Below are 27,482 nucleotides of genomic sequence, written 5' to 3' on the forward strand. Positions count from 1 at the left end.
TTTATGTTTTTGGACTTTTTGGACAACTCCTGCAATGTGTGTGCAGTTATAACAGCTGAGTAAGTAAAATACTCACCTGTACTAAGGCTGGCTCACGACAAAGCATGAAAGAAGAAGCATGCATATGAATTAGCAGAAAAAATTTAGGTAGTGGTGTTCGAAATCTTTCGCAATTCTTTTCTCTTTCTTTGTCGGCTGTAATCCTGAGGGCATCTGTGTGTGTTTTGCCTTCAAAGATTTTGTGCTGCCAGAACTCCTGTGTGTATTTTGCTGGCACTCCTCCGCAATCGCTTGTGTATGTCACAAACTCGCAGCAGGAAAACAGTTGGAGCTGCTGAGAGGGCTTTCTGCAACATACTCACCTTCAACAAAATGAATATGGACTTAAGAGCTGTTGTCAGTTTGACAACATATGCTAAATGAATTGTGGGATAGACAGCAGTATATCTGGATCCTCGCTCCTCTCCTCTCCAGTGTTTGAGTCTTCAGAACAGCTTGAGGAGCAGGTGTTTTGGGCTGCCTGCCAGTCCACATGCGTATGTTTTTGTGTGCGCGTGGGTTTGTGTGTGTGTGTGTGTGTGCGCGCGTTTTTTTGTGTGTGTGTGTGTGTAAGACCCATGGCCCTCTTTGATATATGTGCAGTGGAGGCTGTTAAACAGACTGGTATGTAATTAGCACCATGCTAGCACTCTTGCAGGATATTCTGTGGAGGGAAAAATTACATAGCAAGCTATAGTTAACACTTTTCAACACAGTGTTGCTAATGACTCAAATCATCAAATTGTATGACATGAATCACACAAAAAGTCACATACATAAAAGAACTGAGGGCTGAATGCCTGTCTATAAAAAGTGTTTTAACTAATTACTTGTGGAAAGACAGCAATGTGTTTCTTCCTGCTCTCCAGTTGCTGTCTAATCTTGTTTGTCAGACAAGATAAGGCCACAGTCTCCAATGGTTTTTAGTCTAGACTGTAGCAACGGCAGTCTGGCTGCTGATGCTAGGCTACATAGCACTTAACTTACATTGAGCTGTTACAAGAGAGACAGGGAAAGACAAATAGTTTGAGTGACTGTCCTAGGGCCAGATGGTGTGTGTAGGGTTCAGATCTATTTACTGTAAGTGTCATCATAGACACACTGAGACAGGAACAGCAGGGCATGCTTTAGTCATTTATTATAATGGTTGTTTTGGCTTAATCCACAATACACTAATAAGTCTTACAAAAGCCTGAATATTTATTATAGCAGCATGCTGACTCGGCTTGGTCTGCAGTGAAGTCAGAATGCAAGAACAAGGGAAAGAGTTTTCGCAGGAATTACTTTTAATGAAATTGTTGACGCTTATTATCTTATGGCACCATTTGACATGGTGACTATATACTATGCACTACATACCCAATATGTGTCCTATCATCCTCAACTAACTGTAGGCTCCTGGTTTCCTATTACAAAGGGTCTGTCGATAGGCACACCATGAGTCACCTTGTTGGTATTTCCTTTTGGGTTGTGGGTTTTCTTCTTACCATTACATCATTTTTGTTGACAACCCCTGCAGTCATTTCACCCTGCATGTGTGTGTATGTGTGTACATTAGGGTGTCTAAAGCACTCAGGCACTTATCCTCCTGACCTCCCGCTGCACACAGACCTATCACAGCTCTAACTGGGTGTCAAGTTTTCGAAAGGCTTCTCTCAGGCTTCCTGTGAGGGTTTGGGAGCTGCAGTATCGATGCAGTTCCATGTACTTAGCCGCTCAATAACAGACGCCTGCCACTTTTAGCCAGCTTTAAAACCAAGGGTTTTTTACAGTCGTGTTAAAAAAATTAGAAACCTGTAAACTCTGCAGCCTTTAAGAATATGACATGGTTGTATTGAAGATAGACTGACCTGTAGCCCACTCACTGTAACTTCCTCTTCTCACAGCTGCTGAGCAGGAAGCCATGAACAGTAAACCTTTTCCTCAGCTTTTCCCAGTTAGCTCTTTTAAACCGTGAAGCTTCAGCCTGGGGTGGTGGCAAATCATGTAACAATGGGATATTGATTCTAAAAAGAAATCAATCAGTATCCTGTTGAAAAGTCAACAGGATATTGATTGAAGCTGTTAAATTTGACAAATATTGTGTAGCAGGCACTGGCATGCCCTTTGCAATTGACATTCATTAACGAAACTGTGAACACCAGCTGTGAGACCTAATAAACCTAAGTTACATTTTTGTTCTGACCTGATGATTTCTTTATTTGTTTGCTCATGATTAAACCAGCTAACTCTGTTATTCCTTTGTTTGTCTTTCAGATATTTCCAGGATTGCCTACTACACAGGTGAGTGGCTGACCCCGTACAGCACTCATGATCGTTCAGCTGCTTCACTCACTCCATACACAGTTTGCAGCAGCTCAAGTGTGGTCAGGTCACCACATGGGGTCCCCAACAGGGACTAGATAAGGAGTATTACTGTGAAACTCCATTCAACACCCTAGCTTGATAAAAACCTTATTTCAAGGACCACGTAGTAGCTTTTTCTCCTTCTGGTGCTTTCAACCACATGTCATAGTCTTCATCTGTGAATTGAAGTTAGCTCAGTTGTGATTAAGTTGGCTTAACTGTCATCATGTGACTTACGTTTGTAAGTTCCATACTTAAATCAGGTGATGACAAGCCAGTTCCATGACAACTGAGCCTACCTCCGTTTGCTGATTAATTAATACCATGAGATGTACATGAAATCTCTTAAAACTGGAAGGAGTAGTAAGTGGACCTAAAGTTAAGGTTATTTTTTCAAAGATGAATTGTTCACTTCAGTATTTTATTTCCTAGAAGGAATTGCAGTGTAACTGAAGTGCATTAGGAAAACCTGTCAAATATGGCTGTTGATGTAAAATGATGGTTTGAATTTCTGTTCAAATAATCAGAAGGTCTGAACATGCTTTGGACGCCCTCTGTAGGCCACTAAACAGTAGGCCACTCACTTATTTAGCATTTACTATATTCAGAAAATGGGTGCATCAAGATTGAAGGAAAGGCCTATACACTGCATGTGCGATGAGAATCGGTGTATGTGTTGTTTCATGGTTTGTGCATGTATGTGAGAAGTAAAGTGTTTTACTCAGTAGCTCAAAATCGTAATAATCTGTGTTGGTGCTAATGAGAAGTGACACTAATTGCACATATTTACTTGAGACATGTTTGTGAATGTGTAGGACGATTAAACAAGAGAGAAAACAGAGTGGGACTATTTATGTGCGTGTGAGTGTGATGGTTTTATTACTGCAGACAGGGGTGAGGAAGAGAGTGAACACTGTTCCAGTCAGAGTGTGTGACTAATTGTAATTTTCACACTGTAGATAAAGAAAAAAACATGTTCCTTGAAGACAGTGCAAGTTTAACTCCCAACCCCGGGGGTGTGTTTGTTTCCTTTGAATGTTTATGTGTCATGGCATCAGGCCCATCAGGCCCCAGTTATATCAGATAAATTAAGCTGCTGGTGTCATGAAAATTCCCATTGATCTTTCAACCTGAAACATAACGCTGTGGTTGGAATACTATTTAAAATGTTGCCATACAGCATATCTACAGCTTAATGAGAATCACTTTTATTTATTTTAAATTCTTCAGACGTTGTCTTCCACTCACAGCATACTGTCTACTGTGAATGTGTTTCACAACAATTGCTGCCAGCTGCGAGGAAGCAAGATAATAACAATGGAATTGTCAATCCAGATGACGAGTTGGACAGGATGCTTTAAGGGTAATTTCAGTGGGGTTTGTTTGTGGTTTTGTTGGCTTGATTAAAAGACTTTTTTCTTGTAAGTGTTTTTTTTCAGTTCCTTTGTGCCTTAGTCTGTAACCTTCAGGTGTGGGGTCTTCATCAGTGCAGCACCTCCATAGTCTTCATATTGTTTGCTCAGGTACTTTTCACTGGACCACTGATTTATCTATTTGTTTGATGAAGTTAAACTGTTCATACGATCACTTGACTCAGACACGAGAAGAAAAGGAAATTATCTCTCCTCTACTTCAGGGAAATCACAAAGCAAGAACATGTGTCATGATTAAGTTTTATGTGGCACATGTTAATGTTAAAATATGTTTGACACCATAAAGTGTATATTTTAAGAACAATAGAACCTAATTACAACCTCATTGCAGTATTGGAGACTGGAGTATTAGAGACTAGAGTATTAATGAATGGAGTTGTAAAGTTAACTTTGTCAGCAGTAAATGGTGCTTTGGCTGTAAATGATGGTGGTAATCTGTTTTATTTTTGACACAATTACAAAAAACAACAAAATGGGCAAAAGATGATTAATGCAGTAAAGTGAAGAGATGATGCAGATTACAAGCAGGAAAAAGCTGTTTCTATCTATGAGGTGAAATACGTTTGTAATTCAAATAGCCTTTGATTTGTAACTTCAAGGCACCACATTAATTGTTCACTGATAAAACGTATGCAAGGTTACATCAAAGTAGCTATTACAGTTCTGTGCTTTACTTGCATCTTTTAATTTTTATTTGCGTTTAATAGATAGTGGGTATTGTGATTTCTTCCCCTGCTGAAATAATTATGTGTTCATAAACACAAAGCGAGAGAAAGAGAAAAGAGAGAGAGACGTTGGCACAGTCCCAAAAGAGCGCTTCCCATTCATGGCAACATCCGGCCCTCTGACAAAAGGCTTTCAATAGTGCAGACACACACACACACACACACACACAAGAACACCCGACTAAAACCTCCTCCTCCCACCAGATTTTCATAACAATGGCCAGTGCCTGAGTTAGAGCACACATTATAGGAAACCCACATGCTTGTGCACACACACACACACACACACACACACACACACACACACAAAAGGTACCATTAAGATTTCAAGTTTCTGACTTTTCTGTGAGCATTTGTGTCCGTGTCTGTGTTCAGTAACTCGTCTGTGCAGTTCTTCAGTGGAGGACGTGTTCAGCCATATAATTGTCCATTTGATTAATGGAGGCTGGCATCTGGCCGGCAGTAACACTCACAGAGATAGGTGCCACTCGCTCGCCGGATATTGTAGGCACGTTGCCTTGGAGATGAGCCTTCAGGGCAGCACCTCGAGCACTTTGAGAGATAGAGAGTGTATGACCCGTAAGATACAGGCTGAATGACTTTGAATGTGCGGTGTGAAGTGTGATTGATTGAGACCTGGTAGTTTGGAAGTGGATTGGTTGGCACGTTGCTAACAGCTGTTAGTTTGCACGCTGGGCACAGCCAGGGCAGTGTCTTTGTTGGCAAAAATGCTCTTTTCTCTTCATCTATTTTTTCATTTGATTCATTTATTCTTTGTTGACAGTGTTTTGGTCGAAAGAAAGATATGCATGTTTGACTAAGTTATCTATTTTTGGACAGCCAGAAAGAGTAGAGCTCAGGGGATGGCAGTTCACCTTAGAGCTGAATTATGAAATAGTGGACACCATGGAGATATTCATCTTCCAATGTGCTTTAGGAGGAGTGTACAATGGGAAGATGATGATGAAGATCGGAAGTGGTGATTACTGCTTCTGACCTTGTTTTCTCTGTACATCTATGTCTCGTTTTTGCTTCTATCTCAGGTGACTGAAATACTGTAGATGTGTCTGGTAATCATGTCATTTAGTAGTTAGATAGTATTTTGTCTTCCTTTGCTTTGCATTTGCAGTTGTAGCAATAATGGTACAACATGAGGGCTGTTCTGAGGTCAGTTTAATAAACAGAAGTGGGAGGGTTTTTTTTTTTCATTGAACACAAGAGACTAGCTAGATTAGCATATTAATAGTTTCTAGCTCCTCCTGGTTCTCTAGCAGCCCCCTCTCTCTTGATCTCTCTCATTCCCCACTCAACTTTCTTTCAGTTGTGCTGCTATGTCCTCTTTTTCCTCTCATTCATCCTGAAACAATCGCTGCATTTCTCTCTCTCTCTCTTCCCCGCTGTCTCTGCTTCCTATGTTTTTCTGGCTCACTCTTGTCTCGCTTTCTTTTTCCAAGAGAAGAAGACAACTTTCTGTTTGTATATCACTGAGCACAGTAATTGTCTCTCCTTCTCCGTGACCGCTAACTGACTGCGTCTCCATTGGGTCAACACTGTAGAAGCTGGATTTGGCTGTGAACCTTTGCAGGAGGAACAGTGTTTTCACCGCAACAGGGACTCCACTGAGTGATTTAACCCGAATCCTCTCCTGAGCGACGGTGGCTTGACTCTTCCGCAGCAACTGTGTAGCTATGGAGCGCAGGCATGGGGCAGAAATTAGGCAAAAAACAAACAGTGTGTTGTCAACAGAGAGGGGCCGCTGAGGAGTAATTTAGAAGTGGAGAGAAAAAGAAGTTTGTGGATGAAACTAGGTTTACTTCTCTGTGGATCTCGTCTTGACTTGTACAACTGTGGATAACAGGAAGAAAAGAGTCAACAAAGAAGAAACTCTTACAAGGATGGGATTTTTTTTACACTTTCCCTGTTGATGGGTTTTCTCTAGCATCTTTACACTCGAGTGTCAACGGAGCAGAAACAGACTCTGTGTGTGTGTGTGTGTGTGTGTGTGTGTGTGTTTATGTGTGTGTATGTTTTGGTATTCTCGCAATTGTGTCAAGACCTTAGTGTGTGTGTGTGTGTTTTATTTATCTAACTTCTGCACATGAGAAGTTCAGTGTGTGTGATGCGTGGTTGTGAGACCGCCAGCTGTCTATCTGTCCTCGGTGCAGGCAGACACAGAGAGGGACAGACATGTGTTTCTATGGCAATGAGCGGCTGTAGCCCCTTCCCCATGTGTTGGGACAGAGGTATGAATGAAATCTTCTAACACACACAGAAACACAAACACAAGTACCATGAAACCCCTCCGCAGTGTGACATCTGACTCCATGGGAACTGACTTGGTATAAAGCCAAAGCTACTGTTGCTCTGCAGAAGTTTGTGTGTGTGTGTGTGTGTGTGTGTGTGTGTCTCTGTGTGTGTGTGTGTGTGTGTCTGTGTCTGTGTAAAATGGATAGAAATAGAGGTGGGTTAAAGTGCTGAAAGCAAGTGATTTGTTGATATAAAAGTCTTTACCATTTGAAATTGGCAGAGTTACATGAGGGTACGTTTCTGTTTTACTGTGATATATCACTCAGCAGCTTTCCAGTCTTTCCTCTGAGTTATTTGTGTGTGTGTCTGTGTGTATCCGCTCTCTCCGTCTGTCTCTCTCAGGTGTAATTACCTGCTAGAACATATCAATTTCCCTTTTAATGGAGGAGAGAGGAGAAGCACAGGGTGAAAGGGAAGCAGAAAAAGAGAGTGAAAGAGATCTCAGTATCTATTTCTACAGAGAGTCATGATTACAACACACACATAAACAAAAACACACGTCTTGCACACTCATAAGCACAGAGCCACAGGAGGTAGTTCTTGTCGGGCATTCCCAGATGAAGTTGCCATGAAATTCCAGGAAGTGTGTCAATGTCGTGAGTTCTTATTCAGGAAAAACGTCAGCCCGAGGTGCATTGTCTTCTTTGTGTTATAGACACAGGTGCTTACGTTGAGAGCCTTGACCGTGACTGCACCTATTTCTCTCTCTGGTGTCTCATTGTTCTGTGTTTTTCATCTTGCCAAAGAGCTTCATATCTGAAACATTTGCTGTACAAGGTTTACACTAAGTAAGACGAGAGCAGGAGTCAAGTCCACAACATCTGTCTGTTATTGGCAGCAGAGAGAAAGAGAAAACATGGAGTGTCATTATACAAACTACAGTTGAAACAATAAGTCGATTGATCGATAATTGACAACTGTTATTATAATGGATGAGTTGTTTCAATAATTTCTTTTTGCAAAAAGGCCAAACATTTGCAGGCTCAGGCTTCCTAATTGTAAGCATTTGCTGCATTTCTTTGTCGTATATGATAGTGAATTCAGTATTTTTGGGTTGTTGGTTGTACAAAATAAGCAATTTTAAGTAGAGCTGAATCGATTATTCAGTTAGTCGACTGACAGGAAATAAATCTGCAAATAATCTGAAAATCTAGTAATAATTTAAAATGTAGCAAACATTCTCTGGCTCCAGCATCTTAAACGTGTAGATATGCTGCTTTCTGATTCTACTCTTTATTCTCGTTTCACTGATGTCTCATTTGCTCTTTTCTCCTGCCCAGAATATGACAGACACCTAGCAGCAGCAGTGTCAGCAGGTAAAACCATGGCGACAGCCTACCTGGACCCCAACCTGAACCATACCCTCCTGGGAGGTGCCAAGTCACGACTGAGTGCGGGGGTGTCGGACCGAACCATTGGCGGCTCCGTGGACAGGGTTCTGAAAGTCTGTCATCACTTTGAGACCAACACTGAAAACAGCTGCTGGTCCTCCAATATCAGATATGGAGATGCAACTGATGTCAGGGTAAGAAGAGACACACACTTACTTTGCCTCACATGTACTGAATATACATGTGGTGACAAAATAAATAATGAAAAAATAAACACCAGTCTGACACAGTCTTAAAGCATAAGGCTGGTGTTATTCTCCATTTCTCCCCATTGTCAAAAAATATCTTGAAAAGACCAAAGCCAACGACACATTAGTTTGCTTCTCAGTGCTTTCTGAGTTTCCTGCCCTGTCTATGTCTCTCCAAACACATTTGTTCCTCCTGGAGATGTAAATCCTAAAAAAATGGGTCACAAGTATAGAGCTTAATTTTTAAACAAGACAAAGAGGCTGCAGCCACGCTAGCAGCTCTGAGATGCTGTACTTAGGCACCATGGTGGTTTGAGATAGATGCTCAACAACTGAAGCTGATGGATGATGAGAATGTCATTAGTTTTGCAGGTATTTGTCATAAACCAAAGTATTTGACAAAGTACATTTTTTGATAGATGAAAATTGATCATCAAATTCACCCTGTGGTGAACACGCATCGAATTTCACAGCAGTCCATCGAGTAGATGTTGAAACATTATCTCAGAACCACAAATGTCAACCTTGTGGTGGCACGAGAGGAAAAGTCAAAGGATCAATATAGTCAGCTGGATTCATTTTCTGGGGAAAAAATATGTCTGTTCAAAATTTCATGACAATTCATCTAATAGTTATTGAGATATTTCCATCTCAGCCAAAGTGGTGGACGGACATTGCCATTCTTAGCCTTTTTACCAATGCTAATGGCTTAGTTAGTAAGTTCCTGAAATGGCTGGGCACTGGTATTTTTAGCTAACAATAATTATGAATAATTATTGCATTTACTGGGGACTATTTTCAGATGTGGATGAATACACACTTGGTACTCCAGTGAGTGCGGCTCTATGGCCCAAAAGAATAACCTGTATCAGGTTTTAATTACTGTGATAATACTTGTTAGTAGGATCAATTCATCATTGGTTTTGGTCAGTTCATGAAATTTGTTGCCAACCAGGAAAATGTAGAGTATCCCCGTCCCTTTTCTTCTGAAACTGAACAATATAACCTTTACAGTGGTAATATTTTCATGACACCGCTTCCACCCCCTTATGCTGCAGTTTACCCCGGCAGCAATTTTAAAGGTGGATTTTTGCTGTTTGTCCTCAGCTCAAGGTCCTAGCTGTCTGCTCTGATAAAGGACACTCAACACACTGAGAATATTTTTCTAGCAAAATATATAATACCCTAGGGGCAACGTCTGTGTGTGTGTGTGATTGTGTGTGTGTGTGTGTGTGTGTATGCGAGAGTACCAGTCTAGGTTTGCTTTGCAGTATGCTTTTAGATCCACTCTCATGATGCAGAAACTACTTAACACTGCTAAAACTTCAGTGGTCACACAGGATACATCACTGCAAGTGTCCTCTCCTCCTCCCTTCTGCCGTCCTCTCCTCACTTTCTCCTTCAGTATCTAGGTCAGACCCCCTAGCATTTTACATGGCAACACACATGGTGCTGTGAGCATTACCGTGCGTGTGTGTATGATGTCTGTCAACGTGTTTGGGTGGGAATGTCATGTTAAATCGCTTCAAGTCACCTACACACACATACACATGGATACACTCATGCCCTCATTGGCCTGATGCAAAATGCCAGACATAAACACTGGCACATTTGGCACACTGAGGTATGGCAGCCTGACTTCTTTATAGACTGGCAAACAGTTTTTGTCTAATGGGCATCTTTGTTTTATTTAGGACTCGCTGCACTGATATACATGGGCTGGGCCGCCACAACTAGGACAGTACCACTGTAGATGAAGGGGAAAATGCATTGCTTTTTAGCCCAATTTAGTCTAATACACCCGTGCTAAGACCAATATCTACGGATTCTTTACTTCATCCTTCATTAATATCAGTGTTTTGTCTTACAGCCGGTCTCAAGGACATTTTTATTCTTTAAACTTATTTGACTGCGCAGGGGATGTTGGTTAATAAGGCATATCACAATAAAATTGTTCACTCTTTGTTTCCAGGGAATCATCCAGAAAATTCTGGACATCCACAAAGTGCGCTGGACGTCTTGTTTTGGTCTGCGTCTCAGCAACGTCCAATCCAGAGACCAGGTGCACTGGCTCCACCCTGATATGGGTGTGTCCCACGTCAGAGAAAAATATGAGCAGCCTCGACCAAACGAGGAGTGGAGGTGAGAGAAGAAGACTATGCGTCGTTCATATCAGCCAGGCAGTGCCCCTCCTTCTCTGCTGCTTGTATCATGTCATCATGTAGTAATATAAACAAGGATATAAGTGATGGATATTTCCTGAACAAGAGATCAGTCTCACCTTTTCTCTCAAACTGGCTGGACATTTGGGATCCTCATGATCTCACGTGTCAAAGTTGAAAGAGACTAAAATGTCTCTTGCCCCATTCCTTACAGAATGGGGAGTGACATCTGGTGTGAGGTGTAAAAACTGCTATCATCTCAAAACTTTACCAGGCAGTGTAGTGGATGCGCTTTATTTATTGAGATGTCATAAACAAAATATAGTCCAAGGACTTCAGATTCTGCAGCAGGTGTGTGCAGGCCCCTGAGGAAAAGCTGTTCCGTTACACTTTATAACCAGTTTCCTAGACATTAAACATAACTCATTTGGCCTTGTACATTTAGCCCCTGTCTCAAGCAGCTAGCTTCAGCAGTCTGTCCTATTGTATACCAAAGTAGCAGAAGTGATTTATTGCAAACAACTGCATGAAAAATAGTGCAACCCGTCTGCTGTGTGGTGATGGGAGGCCTTGTGTGTGTGGTGCTTTGGCAGTTTGGATGTTAATGCACTGGTATATATTATGTTTATTGTGGCGGTCTTGGTGCTAATGCTATTATGAGGTGGGGACCTTTTGCACCGTGGGCATAAAGAGAGAGAGAACCAGATGCCTGCTTTGTCTGACTAAGTCAACAACTCTCTCTGTCTCTGTCTGTCTCCGTCCGGAACTTCCAGTCGGTCCTCTCATTTGCACTCTTGCATATCAATTTTGCCCTCACCTCCGTCTGTCTGTTTCTCTCCCCATTCCTCTTTCTTCTCCACCTTCTCACCATACTTTCCTTATTGCCTTTCCTCTCCACTCTCTGATGTTTTTACCACATAGAAGGCGACTCAAACATCACTTGATCCCAACCTTTCTCTTCAGTAGATACAAAGGTCGAGACTTGTTTTTGCTGTTGAAGTTGGAAAATGTTATTGTTGCATAACACACTCACTCTCCCGTTCTTGTTGTTCTCTGTAGGTATGAGTTAAGGATCCGGTATCTTCCAAAGGGCTTTTTGCAGCAGTTTACAGAAGACAAACCTACGCTCAACTACTTCTACCACCAGGTACACACACAAACAGACGTGCAAACACACAGAGGTGCCCCGACACACAAATGTTTTTTCTTTTCTTCCAGCAGCTTGCCAGCACCGAGACATAAGGCACTGCTTGAAGACAGTGTGTGTTTGCCTTTTGGTAATCTAGGTCAGACGGACTGTGTGTATTTGTGTGTGTGTGTGGTAGATGACTTGCTATTTGTAATTTATAGAGAAAAATCTGCTTTAATAAGCATGATTTTGCAGAATGCCTGTAGCTCAGGAGATAGAGTGGGTTGGTGGTTCAATCCCTACCTCCTGTCTACGTGTTGAAGTGTCCTTGTGCAAATGCTGACCAGGCCAGGCTGGCCAGGTCAGGCTGGTAGCTTGCAGCCATTTTTGTATATGCGTGAATGAGTAGTAAAAATCTCGTGTAGCTTTTTGGAAGCCATTTCCCATTATTGGTGTGTTTTTATGTCCCGCAGGTGAAGAACGACTACATGACAGAGATCGGGGATCAGGTGGAACAAGATGTAGCTCTGAAACTGGGTTGTCTAGAAATCAGGTAGGAAATTCTCACTCTGCGGAGCAGCAATGAACAACTTACAGCTACAATGTGTTGTAATACTACAAACCACTGGAATTCTTTATATGAAATTATATTGAATTAAGTTTTCTTTTTACATCAAAACAAAAGGTTTGATCTCACACAAACTCATTTTCCTTCTATGTTTGCCTAAACAGTAAAGTGACATGGCAGGCTGAATTATTTTCTTCACCAGTTTTTGTGGAAACCCTTCATGTTTGCTCTGCAGTTACACTGGTCACTCTTATCAAAGCAACACCTACTTCTCACACTAATATAAAAACCTCTAAATGCAATTCTTTTGCATTCGAGTGTGCTTTTTTTTTTTTTACTGCGTATACACACTGAATTAAATTTAAGACTTCAAATCATCGTCATCATTTCTGTGGCCACAAGCCAAAATGTGTTGGTCTAATAAAGTTATTCTTCATACTACAAATGCTGGAGTTTTGACCTCCTTCATGCCATTTGAAAGTAGGTGAAGTTTTGCAATAAATCTCAACTCCTTTCAACGTGGGTGTGTCTGCAGTGAATGGATCTGACCTTGTTCTCCCTCTGTGTCCCACTGGTTTCAATTCTAGGAGGTTCTTCAAAGAGATGCGAGGAAACGCCCTGGACAAGAAATCCAACTATGAACTACTTGAGTAAGTATTTTCTTCACTTTCAGTCCAACTCACAACCTTTCCGTTACATCACATCCTTCCTCTACCTGGAAATTTGTTGTGTAACCCAGCAGAAATAACAAAAACAACACAGTATCGTTTTTGGTACATGGTTCCTATTGCAGTGTGTAAAACAGTTGAAAGGATCTCAGCAAGAGTTTGGGAATTACACAAAAGTCTGGGAACATTTAGAAATCAAAATTGTTGTTTAACTTTGTCGCAGTCCAACTGTGATTTGACATGTTTTTACATTCAGTCTAGCAACAATTATTTTCAAAACTGTGTTTATTTAGTCGCCCAATCACTTTTGTTTAATACTCATTCATTTTTGTAGATTTATGTGGAATTGGCTGCTCTATCTATGTTGGCTCTCTAGCTTGCTCCCTGGTAGACGGGTGTAGATGAAGGACATTAACAAACCCTGGCCCTAACGAGGCTTGGCTCTAACGTGGTCTGATTCTAATGAGCTGCCCTCTTCCAATGAAGTCTTTCTTTCTCTCCATCAGCCTAACGAGCTCTCCAATTAACTGAGAAGAATGCCCACAGTCTCTCCACTGATATTGTCTCTCTTCTCCATCCTCTCAGTCCTTTTCTGTCTGTCTGTCTCTCTCTCTCTTCTCTAAGTTCTCAAACTCTATGTTTGTCTGTGTTCTTCCTTTCCTTGTTTTTCTCTCTCTTTCCCTCGCTGCCTGTCTGTTGATTGGAAAAAGATGTTGTGTCATGCATTTTTTAAAGCAGCGAGAGAGGGAGAGGGAAAATGCTGCTGGGGCTTTGATACACCATGCTGACAGTTGGCTGTCAGGGCTCCTGTTCAGTGTGGTGGTGGATCACCGCCCATACATTTTGTTGTCTGACACTGTTGGCTGTAGTCTGCCCTTACCGATGGCCATTGACCATTATGAATTGCTGGTGGACAAATGTTTGTTTGTTCAGCTTAACAGATCAGTTATATCATCCATTCATTTCTGCATTTCTTTTTCTTCCAGCAGCTAAAGACCACAAATACAAGCTTTATTTCCAAGATATCTCCTTGAAGGAGCTTTAATTTCCCAATCCTTTTTGCATTTTCTCTCATTACTGTAGGTGAAGAAGTGTGCCAAATGAGCTGCCAATTGAACACTGTCTATGTTTTCCCCCAAATTTGTACCAATTACAAAGCTCTTTCCAGGAAACATATTGGATATTATTAGGATCTTATTGGGAAATTACAGAGACTCATATTTTCATTTTATTCCCCCGAATATTTAATAAGATTTGCAGATTTGCATCAGTGTGACATGATGTTCGGATAATTTGTTATGTTTGCATTTCCATGTTGTTGTATTGTTTAGAAGGACAAACTGCCTGCGTAGTTCCTCTTATGAACTGAGCATATGTGCAAGTTGGAGATCAGCTGGCTGTAGTTGGCGGTAGTGCTCGTGGTTTGTGAGCTAATGCAAAGCGTGTAATCAGTGGGCCTTTGTCAGTGCTCGTTCTTTGAATCCTTTGCTTCATCTGCTTTTTGTTGCTCCTGTGACAGACATTGCTTTGAGGGTTTAGGGGTGACATACAGCATGTTTTATAAAGTTATCCTTTCATAGACATGATGATGGAAAACCCCAATTGGAATAATAGTATTTGCATGTGTGTGTGTGTGTTAAGCTGAGGCAAGTCTGGCAGTTTAGACAACCACAGGGCAGCATCCAAAAGTTTATTTATTGCATTTTTTCTGTGATTTACAACTTACTCAACACCATCTCAATTGAAATCCCAACCCTGGCGTACACCACACACTATAATAATGCTATAATAATGATTTGAGACTGATGTTTGACCTATGTTGGAGAGCAAGAATGATGTAAGCTCTTAGCCTTCACTAACTCTCTCTGCACTCGCTCCCTCCTCCTCCCCCATGCTTTCTCCAGAGGAGTTTGAGTCATTAGCTAGCTTCCTGTTTTAGCTCTGCACATCTTTCTTTGTCTCTGTGGTCTCCTTCTTTGTACTCCTCCCCTCCTCTCTCTATCTGTCTCTTTGTGCTCTCTCTGCTTTTCCTCATCCCAGTCTCCTAGGAAAAGATGAGTAGTGCTCTGGAGTCAGCACTTAGTCATAGCTTTCTTTTTCTGTTTTCAGTTTCTTGTCTTCAGTTGCCTGTCTGCCTAACTGTATCTGTCTGTAGCTGTTGTTAGTAATTTCTCTGTGGAGGAAAAAATAATCTGCTGAGATCGGATAAAGTTTAAAGTGCTTGTCAATTAGCATTCCTCAGTGTAATTAGAGCATAATAAACATGCTTCTGTATCTCTCTCTGGCTCTCTTTACAGGAAGGATGTTGGCTTGAGGCGTTTTTTCCCAAAAGACCTGTTGGATTCAGTCAAGGTGAGAATGATGAGTTTTGAACTGAGATCAAAAGAGAGGGGGGAGTACACAACATTTAATGTGTCAGGTCGCTGAAACAAATACTGTGTTTACTTTCTTCTCTTTGAAATAATGTTCAAAAAGAGAGTTTCTGCTCAAACATTTGGTGTCCTGTGAGTATACAGTGCTCTCCCCTCATTCAGCAGCTGCTATCACTGTGCCCCAGCTGCTCTTTTGGAGTTGCGCAGTTACCAAAAGTAACCAGACCTTGTGGTTTTATGGGCAGCTTCATAGTGTAAGCGAAGGCTCCTCTGAGCCAGTTTTTTGAATATGTTACTTGATGTGTTGTCAGGCCTTGTCTGGTCTGGCTGACAGAGTGTGAAACCGTCCAAGATTGAACTTCGGATGAATGAAGATGAGTCAGATAAGCAAGAGGAAAATGGTTATTTTTACCAGAAAACCTACTTATACACTATATTTATGAGTGTGATTAATGTAGAAATCGTGTGCTAGTCGAAGTACGCAGAAAGAAACTGTGATATTGTGCATGTAAACGATGTCCCAGGTTCTGAATGCTGTCTGGCATGTGACCAGGTGTGTAAGACAAATAATGTGATGATCAGTGATGTAATGGTTTCACACTGAAATACAGGGAAAAATGTGAACTCAGTCAAGCCGAGCATATGTTTTATTGTGGCTTTAGATTTCCATTTGCAGTGATTAGATGGAGATGTTATATCTAGACAAGCAGTAACTTCAGCAGAGTTCAGACAGCTGGGAAACAAACTGTGTCATCCTCAACTGTTGAGGTAATGTAGTCGGTTTAGAAGTTAGTGGCTTAGATTTAACGGAATAAAGACACACCTGCAGGCATATTATCAGGAAGTTGGCTGCAGTTATGATCGTGTATACAGAAATATCAGTAACCAGGATAAAAGATTTCATGTAAATATAGTCAATGGTAAATCACAATATCTTGTTTTGTCTTAAATGTAATATCAAGCAGTACTAGAGCTAGTTAAATAACAGTTCATCTTATTTGAGGTTTCTACTTAAATTTGTTTGTATTGATGGTTAGCACCATCCATTTACAGCTCTAATAATATTATTCGGGAGATGAACTTACATGTTAAATAAAGCTTTTGAGAATGGAAAAGTCACTTAATTTAAAGCTTAGTTTTGGTTGGTGTATGCTTGTATGTGATGGGAGTGTGTGCTTCCATAATGAGCGGTGTCTCTGTCAGTGATAAATTTACGGCACGCGTTTATGGGGAGGGTCTTGGTGTGTGTCTATATGAGTGGGCATGTGCATGAAGGAAAGGCCCAGTGACCCGAAAAGGTCTTGATGTCAGCAGGCGGGCAGACAGATGCTCTGCAGAGGGACAGAAACTAAGTGTGTGTGTGACCCTCAGGTCATGTTTAAACCCACTTTCTCTTTTCAACAATGAGGAGGGAGGAGGAGGCGTCAATGTGTGTCTCCTTCTGGGCCCCCACGTCTGTCAAATGTCGCTGACTCCCCCCTCATCAGCTGCCCACCTACCAACTTTACCTCCTCTCCTCTTAATGTCATTTTCTGCTCCTTCAGCAGACATCATAACACAAACACACACACACACACACACACACACACACACACACACACACACACACTGTGAAGGTGAAGATGAAGATGCAGACGTGCAGTCAAACACCCATGTATTTTTGTTTTCTGCCATTTTAAAGACCAAAAAATTAGTTAATCACATGAGAAAATAATACAAAAATCTAAATAATCATTACCTGTAGCCCTAATGAGTTGGTTGTGCCGGTCTTTGAGTCTTTTTTATGCATAATTACATTGTCTGTTAAAAACAGTAATGTTCATTTCAAACAAATGATCAGTGCCTGACACATCTGCTCTTACATTCATACATAGATGTGTGTTAGAGAGAGAGAGAGCACAGCTGTCATTTACGTTGTTCGCTCTGGTGAAAGAGAATGGTAGTCATTTAATGGGATTATTCTCCCTCAATGGACTCTACTACTCACACACACACACACACACACACACACACACACAGATACAGACCCCAGAGCAGATGGCTGTGGTAGTAAACAGTGAATGATGCTAGCCATGGTGAAAGCATTGTAAAGAGCAGAGTCTGTTCTGTCATATTGACAGGCTGGGCAGCAGGTTTACTAAAACTGACCTTTAGTGGCTTTGGAGATCAAAGTTTGAGCAAACAGCCCAGCTGAATTACTCTCAACTTTATGAAACAAGGATTAGCACGAAACAATTCAGCGATACTGCTCTAAGATTTATTGTTGCATTTTACAAGAATTTGAAGAAGTATTTGCAACAAAGCACAATCATCAATGAAATGTCTAAATAAAAACTGAAGTATTGTGTTGATGTGGAGGCAATTCCATTTTTGACTCACAGTTTAAGATTGAGGTCTTTAAATTAGCAAACTCTAGAATAAAGTCCAAAAAGATTAATGGGATTTAAGAATATATGTAAATCAATAATACTGATGCAACACAACACAAAATGAAATGTATCACTACTCCTGTCCTTGCTTTGCCAAAAATATCTCTTTTCTTTGATAATGGAAATGTAATCAGTGAGACAAAAGTAACACCTAAACTCCAAACTACCTCCAGACACAACAGCTTAAAGAAACACAGAGATGTAATGCACACAGATGTCATTGTGTCCTTCTTTTTGTAAATTAATTGATGAATTTTACAAAAATTTGAAAAATATACCATGTAAGTGCTGTCTGTGACTGGTTGCCATAGCGATGGTCAGCATGGTGATGATGAGGGTGATAGCCGCTCGCAGTATTTCCTCCCAGGAAGGGTGGACACTTTGGACTGACAATATCCCTGTGTGTGTGTGTGTGTGTGTGTGTGTGTGTGTGTGTGCGCGTGCGTGCGTGCGTGCGTGCGTGCGTGCGTGCGTGCGTGCGTGTGTGTTTGTGTCTCTATGTCGTGGAATTCTAGGAAATAGCACACTGATCCCATCAAGACCACGAAGAACACAATCATCACACATCATATTCTGTAATCACATGTGTGTTATGAAATCTGTTGAAATGTCACGCATGCACACACACACAAACATACACACACGTAGCTGATAACACCGAAACATTGTAGATTAGTGTGTGTGTGTGTTTTTGTAGGTTTGATGATTCATTCAGGCTTAACGAGTAAACAGCTGGCAGCAGCATTGCTGAGATGAAGTACAAATATTCATGCTTTTATTTAGAAATGCTAAAAATGCTAAAAATAGTAAAAGAAATAAATAGTGGCTCAGTAAAATGGATATTAGAAAAAAAAAGGCTCAATAATAATTATATGAATAATACTGCCCATGAAAATGTTAAATGTTTATTACACACAGAGGGGTTATGCAGACTGCACACTGATAATCTGAGATTACTCAATTGGGTTACATTTAAAATCAATAAATCAGTGCCATTGATTGCTCTTTGGTCATTACTTTAATTATTAAGCTGTTCATTTATTCTGTGTAGAATGACCTTAATGTGATGAACCAGTCTACTGTAAATCCACACGTACATTTTAAGGCCGTTCTGCAGTGCACCAAATCTCCTCTAATCCTTATCTTAATCTATATATGGAAAGCTATTTATAGTTTGGGATTGCCTTGCCTGCACTCTATGTGTGTGTGTGTGTGTGTGCGTGTACGTGTGCGAATGTGTATTTTCATTAAATGTACTAAGTGTTTGTGTATGTGCTTGGATAATACTGCCATCTGTATACGGTTAAATAACCTTAATGCTGCATATTTGTGCATAGACATGTGTAAAACCTCAAGGGAGATCATATTAAGGGGGAAAGGGGCTAAAAAGGTCGTTTTGTCAGGGGTTCTCTTCATATATGTCACAATGTTCTCAGATGTACATCAGATGAAGAAGATTATGTGACGTTGTATATGCATATATGTGTGTGTGTGTGTGTGTGTAGCGTATCTTTATATCTAGAGTGATGAAGTATAGAGAGGATTGTAAATGACAGAATAACGTTGCTAAATGGATTCTCCCTCTGTCAACCCCCCCATCTGTCGACTTTGTGGTGACATAACGAACCTAGAAAAAATCAGGTCTGACAGTGTGATTGTGATTCCAGCAGGGAAAACACAACTGACAAGCTAAAAAAATCTGCATGCATTCCATGTAGTATGATGATTAATGACACTACAGATGAATGAGAAGGCAGAATAATGTTTAATTGAGTGGTTACGAACAGCATCAATGGGTCTTTGTTAAGATATTGATCTGAACTAAGAGTGCCCCCAGAATGAAGTGCTGATGTCAATTTGATTGGAGCCAGAGTGACCTATTAGTCAATCAATGTCTTTGTCACATATGCACACAAATACACTGCACACACACACACACACACACACACACAGCCCACATCCCACCATGCCATTTCCACCTTCTTCACCCAGTTGCAGATTTTCTGCTCAAACAGCAGAATGAATGAAGTCACTGTTCTCTCCTCTCTCCAGGCTAAAACTCTTCGTAAGTTGATTCAGCAGACGTTCAAGCAGGTAGCCAATCTCAACGATGAGCAGTGCATCCTGAAGTTCTTGGAAATACTTGTACCAATCTACCGCTACGACAAGGAGTGCTTCAAATGTGCCCTGGGGGTAGGTTTCTTCCAGTCCTGCCTCTGCTCTGCTGTGTCTCCTGTTAGTTGTGTAAGGTTGACCCCTTTTGGTGACATTAGGTCTTGCATGTATCCAAGACTCCCTCCTGTCCTTCCTTTTTGTTTGCCTCTGCTTAACTCTTCCTCCTTAAACTTGTGTCTCTCCTCTCCAACAGTCCAGCTGGGTGATCCAGGTGGAGTTAGCCATCGGGCCAGAGGAAGGGATCAGCTACCTCACTGACAAGGGATCCACAGTGAGTTCCTACCAAAACCACATTATAATACTTAACCACATTTAAAGTAGGTTCTGAATGGCCTCTGCTTGTAATGTTCCACATTAAAAAAAAATATTTGAACCAAATGTTTTCCAGGCCAAGATTCTCCTGAGATAAAGCCATAGGTACCAATCATTTCATTATAAGTGAATATGGAGCAGATGAGTTACTTTATAATGTATTTTCCACCCTTTCCTTGTTTCTATCTCTGTGTCCAGCCCACCCATCTAGCTAACTTTAACCAAGTTCAATCCATCCAGTACTCAGCTATGGAGGAGAAGGACAGGAAAGGAATGCTACAGCTCAATGTTGCTGGAGCTGCAGAGGTACTAAGGCCCTGTCTGTCTGACTGCCATTCTGTCTGTCTGACTGTTATAGCAATTTGCTCTACAGGTACATTCTTTTTAAAGCATGCCATGATTTCCTCTTATATGTAGCTCCATTGCTGTTGCTATTATCCTGCTCTATCACTATGGTAAAGAAACATGCAACTTTCCTAAATTGCGCACACACTTTGGATACCAAAGAACTACTATAAGAAGCTTGCATGCATGCGCACATGCGTGTGTGTGTGTGCATGTGTACGTACGTGCCTGCGTGCGTGCGTGATGATGGATGCAGAGATTAACTAATGGTTTTCCATGTATAGATTCGACATAATGGCTCTACTCACAGAGGAAGTGTTACGTAGCACTCGCTGCTGAGTGAAGTCTTTCAGTTTTATTGCCTTTTATACTATTGGATGTAGTTTGACACACACACACACACACACACACACACACACACACACACACACGCTTACTTAGGTCACTGTCACAGACATTACATAGACTTGCAGTCATTTCCTGGAGACGACCCTAACCATTTCCCTTACCCTAAACATAACTGTAAAACATATATACAACCCTGATTCCCAAAAAGTTGGGATGCTGTGTAAAACATTAATTAAAAACAGAATGCAATCATTTCCAAATGAACTGTATTTAGAGACAAAGTTTGTCAAGTTTTAGTGACAAAGTGTTCCTGAGCCCTTAAACATCCATAATACATGTGTATCACAAAGTGGGGAACCTCGCTCCATCCTTATTTGTAAACAACCTTTCAGCCTGTCGTGGATGCCCCTTTCATACCCAATCATGATACTATCACCTGTTACCAATCAACCTGTTTACCTGTGGAATGTTCCAAACAGGTGTTTTTGGAGCGTTCCACAACTCTCCCAGTCTTCTGTTGCCCCTGTCCCATTTTGTCTAAACCTGTTGCTGTATCAAATTCAGAATAAGCAGATATTTACAAAAATCAGTGAAGTGGATGAGGTTAAACATTAAACATATTGTCTTCGTACTGTTTTCAATTGAGTATATGTCAACAAGGATTATCAGATTATCACATTCTGTTTTATTTATGTTTTACACAGTGTCCCAACTTTTTTCAGAATCTGGGTTTTATTATAAGTACAAACACTCACATAAATACTGTGAGAGAGATGAGTTTCCTCTGACATAAGGAGCAGCTGGAAACCCCCACTGTGCTGTGTGTGTCAATGTGTTTGTGCGCGCGTATGTGTGTGTACATGTGTGGTGAGTGCGTGTGAGTGTGTATATGCGTGCGTGTATGTGTGTGTGTGTGTCTGGAGATAATGGGTCTTTGTAACAGGCCTGCCACTGTGTGTGTGCAGCCTCTCACAGTTACAACAGCATCACTGACCATGGCAGAGAACTTGGCCGACTTGATTGATGGCTACTGTCGACTTGTCTCCATGGAAACTCATTCCTTCATCGTCAGAGTTCAGAAAGGTATGAAACCATTGATCCCTCCTTTTCGGTCCTGCCTCTGTGACATTATAGCCAATAATTAAAACACACAACAACAATAATAATATTTCAAAAGAATTCTTCAGGAAAAAATAGCTCTCAATTTGCATTTAATAATTAATTTACCACTTAACAGCTACAGGAATGAGGTTATATATGTATATATGCAACAATCACCATTCCTAATGTTGTATTAGGTGTGTATGTGTTTTGTATTATTTGTACTGTGTATATGGTCCTATCCTCCATCTGTAATGAGTCATAAATTATTAGAAAATCCTGTATGCGGACTTAAAGGTTTATTGTGTTTCACATTACTCAATCTGATCCTGATGATGTGTGTTTTTGTCCTCTAGAGGGAGAAAGAGCACTGCCTTCCATCCCAAAGTAAGTCCCTGTTTCTTTCTTCACATTTACCATTACAGAAGTCTAGAAACTGGCTTATATAACAGCTGTGTGTCATTAGATCTGTCTGACACAAAGATGGTGTATTGACTGTGTGAGGTGATATAAATAGCAGTTCCTTTCATGATCATGTATGCTTTAGAGCCTCAGTGCAGCTCTGCTTTAAAATGAAAGGGGGTCAGCCTCCTCCTCATCAACTTGGAAACACAGTTCCTCTGAAAATCAGTCAAGGGGTCTTTCAGAGCAGCATCAGTTTTAACAATGATTGGACATAATCACTTTCCTGGGACTATGTTGTTGCCGTAGAGTGAGAAATTTGGACTTTTCTATAAGGACACTTCTTGCATCTTTTTCATACTGGAGACGGAGTGACGAGCAGCCCTCCATTTAATATCCAGGTGTCAAACAAAAGAGACTTTTTGAGGTCAGGTTAGCACTTAATTATGCACTAAGCTCCAGGTTATTAATGAAATTTCCCTGGACATTTATTTTGTGATTCAGTTTGTTGTTTTCAAAGTTTGTTTTGTGTCTCTCCTTTAATATCTTGGTAACGTGTTGGAAATACATGTAGAGCTGAAACATGTAGTCAACTGTTTTGTTAACAATTTAGATAATAGACTATTATCTCAAATTTGCTGCTTTTCTGTGTTTGATATTGTTAGAAATTGAATATCTTTCAAATTTAAATAATATCTTGGGCTCTGGGCAAAATGAGTGTTCTTGTTGTCATTAACTGGAATGAAAACAGTCAGTTTCTCTCATTAACACTGTAGTTCAATGTGTCCATAAAGAGATTAAAACAAAACTCAGAAGACTAATCAGTATAAAGTTTCATGTCTGCACTATTTCCCATGATTAATTTATTTCATGTATCTTTTTCTTTAAGAAAAAGGGAAAAACTTAACTGGGACAGCCGAATACATTCTGTGTTTTTCTCCAAAATGAGCCTTTTATAGTGTTTTTTGGCTCAGAACTGCAGGGCCTTAAAAAAGATTTTAGGAGAAATGTTGCTACTGTTTTTTTTTCAATGTGGAGTTCATTGTGTTTGTTGATCTGCGAGTGTAGAACATTGTGTGTTCACATTTAACCGTCAGTTGATCACAATTCAAACGTCGGCTTTTTGCTTACTTTTGGTCATTTCAACTCAAATCTCTCTCTCTCTCTCTCTCTCTCTCTCTCTCTCTCTCTCTCTCTCTCCCTCTCTCTCTCTCTCTGTCTCTCTCTCTTTTCTCCTCTCTCCCTCTGTCTCTGGTCAAATAAGGAGATAAGTTTAGGAGCCAAATATTTTCCACTTAGGGTTTTTAAACACTTGGGTAGTCTCCTCCTCTTTCTCTCAGTCTCTCACTCTAAGTTTCTCTTTGCTCGCTGTCTCGCTCTTTTTCTCCCTGCCTGTTGTGGTCCGTGATGTAAAGATCGTAGTAGAGCTCAGATGACACAGACGGAGAGACCATGGCAAAGGCAGAGAGATAATTGAAACAGTGAGGGTTCGTTTACAGGAGCAGCTTCAACAGCTGACTCTTTTAATGAGATCTGATTTTAAAAATCATTCGTATGTGTGTTTACAAGGCTCTGATTCAACCTTGGTATGTTTTGTTATATGTGAGTGTTAAAGGCTTATAATTTTTTGTTTGTTCATTTTTCTCCTCCAGAGTGTCCAATAATGAGAAAAAGTTGGAAGCAGTCAGGAGTGGAGTAAGAGCTATCTCCGTCTCAGGTAAGATGCACACACACTCACACATCAACTGGTTTAGAGGTCTGACAGCTTCCGTTGCTCCAACTGCTGTCTTTCTTTCTGTCTTTCCATTTCCTCCACCATCACTTTCTTTTCTCTCTCTCATTGTTTTCCTCTCTGTCGGGACTGCCTCTCCCTCTCTCTCAACCCATCCTGCTTTCTTTTGTTTACTTCCTCCTCTCCCCCTCGGCCTGTCTCACCTCCCCTCTGTACTCACATCCATTCACTCTGGTTTTTGTTGTTTTTTTCCCTTCACACTGTGACCTTCTTTCCTGCCTGATTGGCTGCAGACCTAGTGACATCGACACCTCCTAAGCCAACCAAGGCGCGGCGTTTCCTCCTCCCCTTTGTCTTCTGTTCAGATTCGCCACCCAATGGTATCCTCAGCTCTCATTGGATAGTTAGTGGAGGAGCGTATCCACAAAATTGTGATGTGGCGGAATAAAATGCCTGATTTGATGGTCATGCCTATTGGTAATGGTACTTTGCATTAATGGTGTACAGAAAAGGTTTTGTGGATTAACCGCATTTATCTGCTGCATCATAATCCATCTCTTTTAAACTGTCTTTGTCCTCAGTGCTTGGTTGGTTTGACTAATTCAGTCTTACACACACACACATGCACACACACATGGTACAACCACAATAACTGCGTGTGTGTGGCTGCTTATATCCAAGCCAATGCTCTTTAAAAAAGACTGGGAAACAAATAGAACTCTGAATTGTGCAATACTGTCCAACTAAGAGGTTTCTCCATAAAACCCGAGGCTTACGGTGTCTTTCTTACCATCAGTAACTCATTTTGACATTAACCGAAGAAATAAGCTACTAAAGATAGACGTTTTCCGCTTTGTATATCGTTTACTTTGATTCAACAGAATTTGAGTGGAAGTAGTACTGGTGTACTGAGTAAAATGGTACTCTCGGGTCTCAGTTCAGCACATGCCTTACTGTTGAGGTCACTGTTTGGTTATTTTTGATCATTATTTTCAGCGTTTTATGTCATTCAGAGGGTTTGAACTCAATTCATGGCAGGGTGGCCAAGTGGTTAGAGAGATCATTCTTCTGTTTAAAAGATCTGAGTTTAACCACCAAGTATCTGTCTGGCTAAAGTGTCCTCAAGCAGCCGATCAGTGCCAGCTCAGGGATCGAGCTTTGCAGCTGAGAAAAACAGCTCCTTTATTGAAATGACTTGTGTTGATTAAAATGTAAACAAATTCTGTCACAGCTCTTTCCATCTGCTGTATATGTGTCCTGTACTGAGATGGACATACTGAATGGGCTGGTACACGTCCTTGTGTCTCCATCTATGGCTTTGGCAGCTTTCCTCTGCAGCTAGCAGGACTGCTCAGAGAAAGTCATGGATCTGGACAGCAGCTGGTTTGAAACTTGAAGAAATGATCCAAACCTTTTCTGCCTGAGGCTCCAAACATGACACGCAGGCAGGGTTGACATCCTTCTTTTAGAAGTTTTACTGTGAGCTCCTGTACGACAGTTGAGCTGGCCCTTTTTTAATGATAGCTTTATTTGTAAAGCATTCTTTAAAACGCAAAGTTAACAAAGTGCTTCACAGAATTGAAATGTAGTAACTGTAACAGTTAAGCGTTGCTATACACAAACACACACAGACAACAAAATAAGGACATAAAATCAGTTAAGATGGAAAGCATTATTAAAAACATGAATGGATGGAAACAAAACCTAATGAGTATCCACAGCCTTTGGATTATTTGGGTGGGAATTCCACTGATTTGGGCCAGAATTATTGAAATCTTGGCTAGAAGTTTGTGGAGGTCACCTGTGGAGAAGGAGGGCAACCAGCTTCAGCTAAATCAGACTTCCAGTCATTCAGCACTTATGACACAGCAAAAGTCTTCTGCTGTTGGCAGCATATTACTGAAGCAGTAATCATCACGTAGAGCGGCGAGCAAACAGTAAAGTGTCTTCACTCTAAGAAAGTGGGAAGCTAAGATAGGCTAAAGACACAAGCTGCCAATGCAATGAATAGTTAAATAATTAGTTAGAAACAAAGAGGGGAAGAATGACACCTTTGTCGTTTGTATAAGTTTAAATATGAAGCTACAGCCAGGAGAAGGTTATCTTACATTAGCAGAGGTGCTGGTAGGCAGATTTTGTTACCTTGAGACAAAGCCAGGCTGGCTTTTTGTCACCATTCCCAGTGTTGTTGCTAAAATAAGCTAACCAGCTGTGAGCTGTATATTTCCCTTACATGAAAGTGATAGCAATCCTCTCATCTAACAGCGTATAGGCATTTGTATATCCTAAAACTCTTCTTTTAAGAACTGGGGTGATGTGGTTTTTCCTCCTTGCTTGGGTTGAGATTCTTAAGTGACCATTACAGTAATCCAGTCTAGTCTAAACTGCTGTATAGTTCACTGCACCCGAGAATAAAGTACACAAAACCTTTAAAAAAATCCTAAATGAACCTTTTATCTAGATATGTGAAAAGACCTGATCAAGCAACGACCGTTGAGGACTTACAGTAACTCTGCTCACTGTTTACCCACATGTTTAACTCTTCTGTCTGCTGACCGTACATTAACTCTTCAACTCACAAATATTTACAGCCAGAGACTTCAGACTTCACTAACACCGCGCTGGACTTTCTTGCATCAGTCCATTTTACCTACACATGTCTGCACAGCATTAATGAAAGTTGTTAACTCTGCTTTCTCACTGGAGATATTTTGGATCTTAACTAACTGCTCGCTGAGCGTTTGGCTTTTCAGATCCTGCAACGTCTACCATGTTGTTTGAAGGCTTTTCATGCTCTAACCGCTCTCTTCTCTCTCCCTCTTTCCTCCACTCTACCTCCTGCTTCTCTCTCTCTCTCTCCTTGCTGATTTCTCTCTCTCCACTCTCCTCCTCCTCCTCTGCTGTTTCCTGCATGCTCTCCTGGACCCTGCAGAAGATCTTAGCGGGGATGGTAAAGTTTTGCTGTTGTTTATCAATCTCTCTGTTATTCCGTCTTTGTAGTCCTCACTCCGCCAACACACTGCAGCCTCCTGAGAGAGGGTAGCGTGTGTGTGTTGGCGTGTGGGTCGATGTTTATGCATGCATTCCTACCTCTTTAAGAATGGCGCTGTGTGTGTATGTGCTGTGATGTTATGCACATATGAAGTGACAGAAATAATTTAGAATGAAATGATTGTTTAGCTGAATGTTTCTCATGTTTCAGTGATTGGAAACATGAATAAACCACCAGTGGCTTGATCTGTTAATCGCTACAGTGGTTTGCTATTTTAGTATTGTTTTTGGTTCGAAGATAGTTGTATATTTATATCTC

General features: G+C 40.9%; 1 protein-coding gene across 5 annotated transcripts in view; it reads left to right on the forward strand.

The window, feature by feature from the left end:
• Nucleotides 1-27,482, forward strand: part of ptk2aa (protein tyrosine kinase 2aa) — a 63,781-nt gene that overhangs the window by 13,729 nt on the left and 22,570 nt on the right. The window contains exons 3-15 of one of the 5 annotated variants that reach the window (XM_041955007.1): nucleotides 2,296-2,322; nucleotides 8,131-8,375; nucleotides 10,402-10,571; nucleotides 11,651-11,738; nucleotides 12,194-12,273; nucleotides 12,876-12,938; nucleotides 15,254-15,308; nucleotides 19,810-19,950; nucleotides 20,126-20,203; nucleotides 20,443-20,550; nucleotides 21,903-22,020; nucleotides 22,395-22,425; nucleotides 24,093-24,157. In XM_041955007.1, the coding sequence (XP_041810941.1) occupies nucleotides 8,175-8,375; nucleotides 10,402-10,571; nucleotides 11,651-11,738; nucleotides 12,194-12,273; nucleotides 12,876-12,938; nucleotides 15,254-15,308; nucleotides 19,810-19,950; nucleotides 20,126-20,203; nucleotides 20,443-20,550; nucleotides 21,903-22,020; nucleotides 22,395-22,425; nucleotides 24,093-24,157 (1,198 nt within the window). In that variant the 5' untranslated portion in view covers nucleotides 2,296-2,322; nucleotides 8,131-8,174. Of the gene's footprint in view, nucleotides 1-2,295; nucleotides 2,323-3,879; nucleotides 3,909-8,130; nucleotides 8,376-10,401; nucleotides 10,576-11,650; nucleotides 11,739-12,193; nucleotides 12,274-12,875; nucleotides 12,939-15,253; nucleotides 15,309-19,809; nucleotides 19,951-20,125; nucleotides 20,204-20,442; nucleotides 20,551-21,902; nucleotides 22,021-22,394; nucleotides 22,426-23,827; nucleotides 23,928-24,092; nucleotides 24,158-27,482 lie in introns of those variants that run through there. The other 4 variants (XM_041955008.1, XM_041955011.1, XM_041955009.1 and 1 more) reach the window with 4 other exon arrangements.

This window comes from Chelmon rostratus, chromosome 16 (assembly GCF_017976325.1).
Source record: "Chelmon rostratus isolate fCheRos1 chromosome 16, fCheRos1.pri, whole genome shotgun sequence".
NCBI lineage: Eukaryota > Metazoa > Chordata > Actinopteri > Chaetodontiformes > Chaetodontidae > Chelmon > Chelmon rostratus.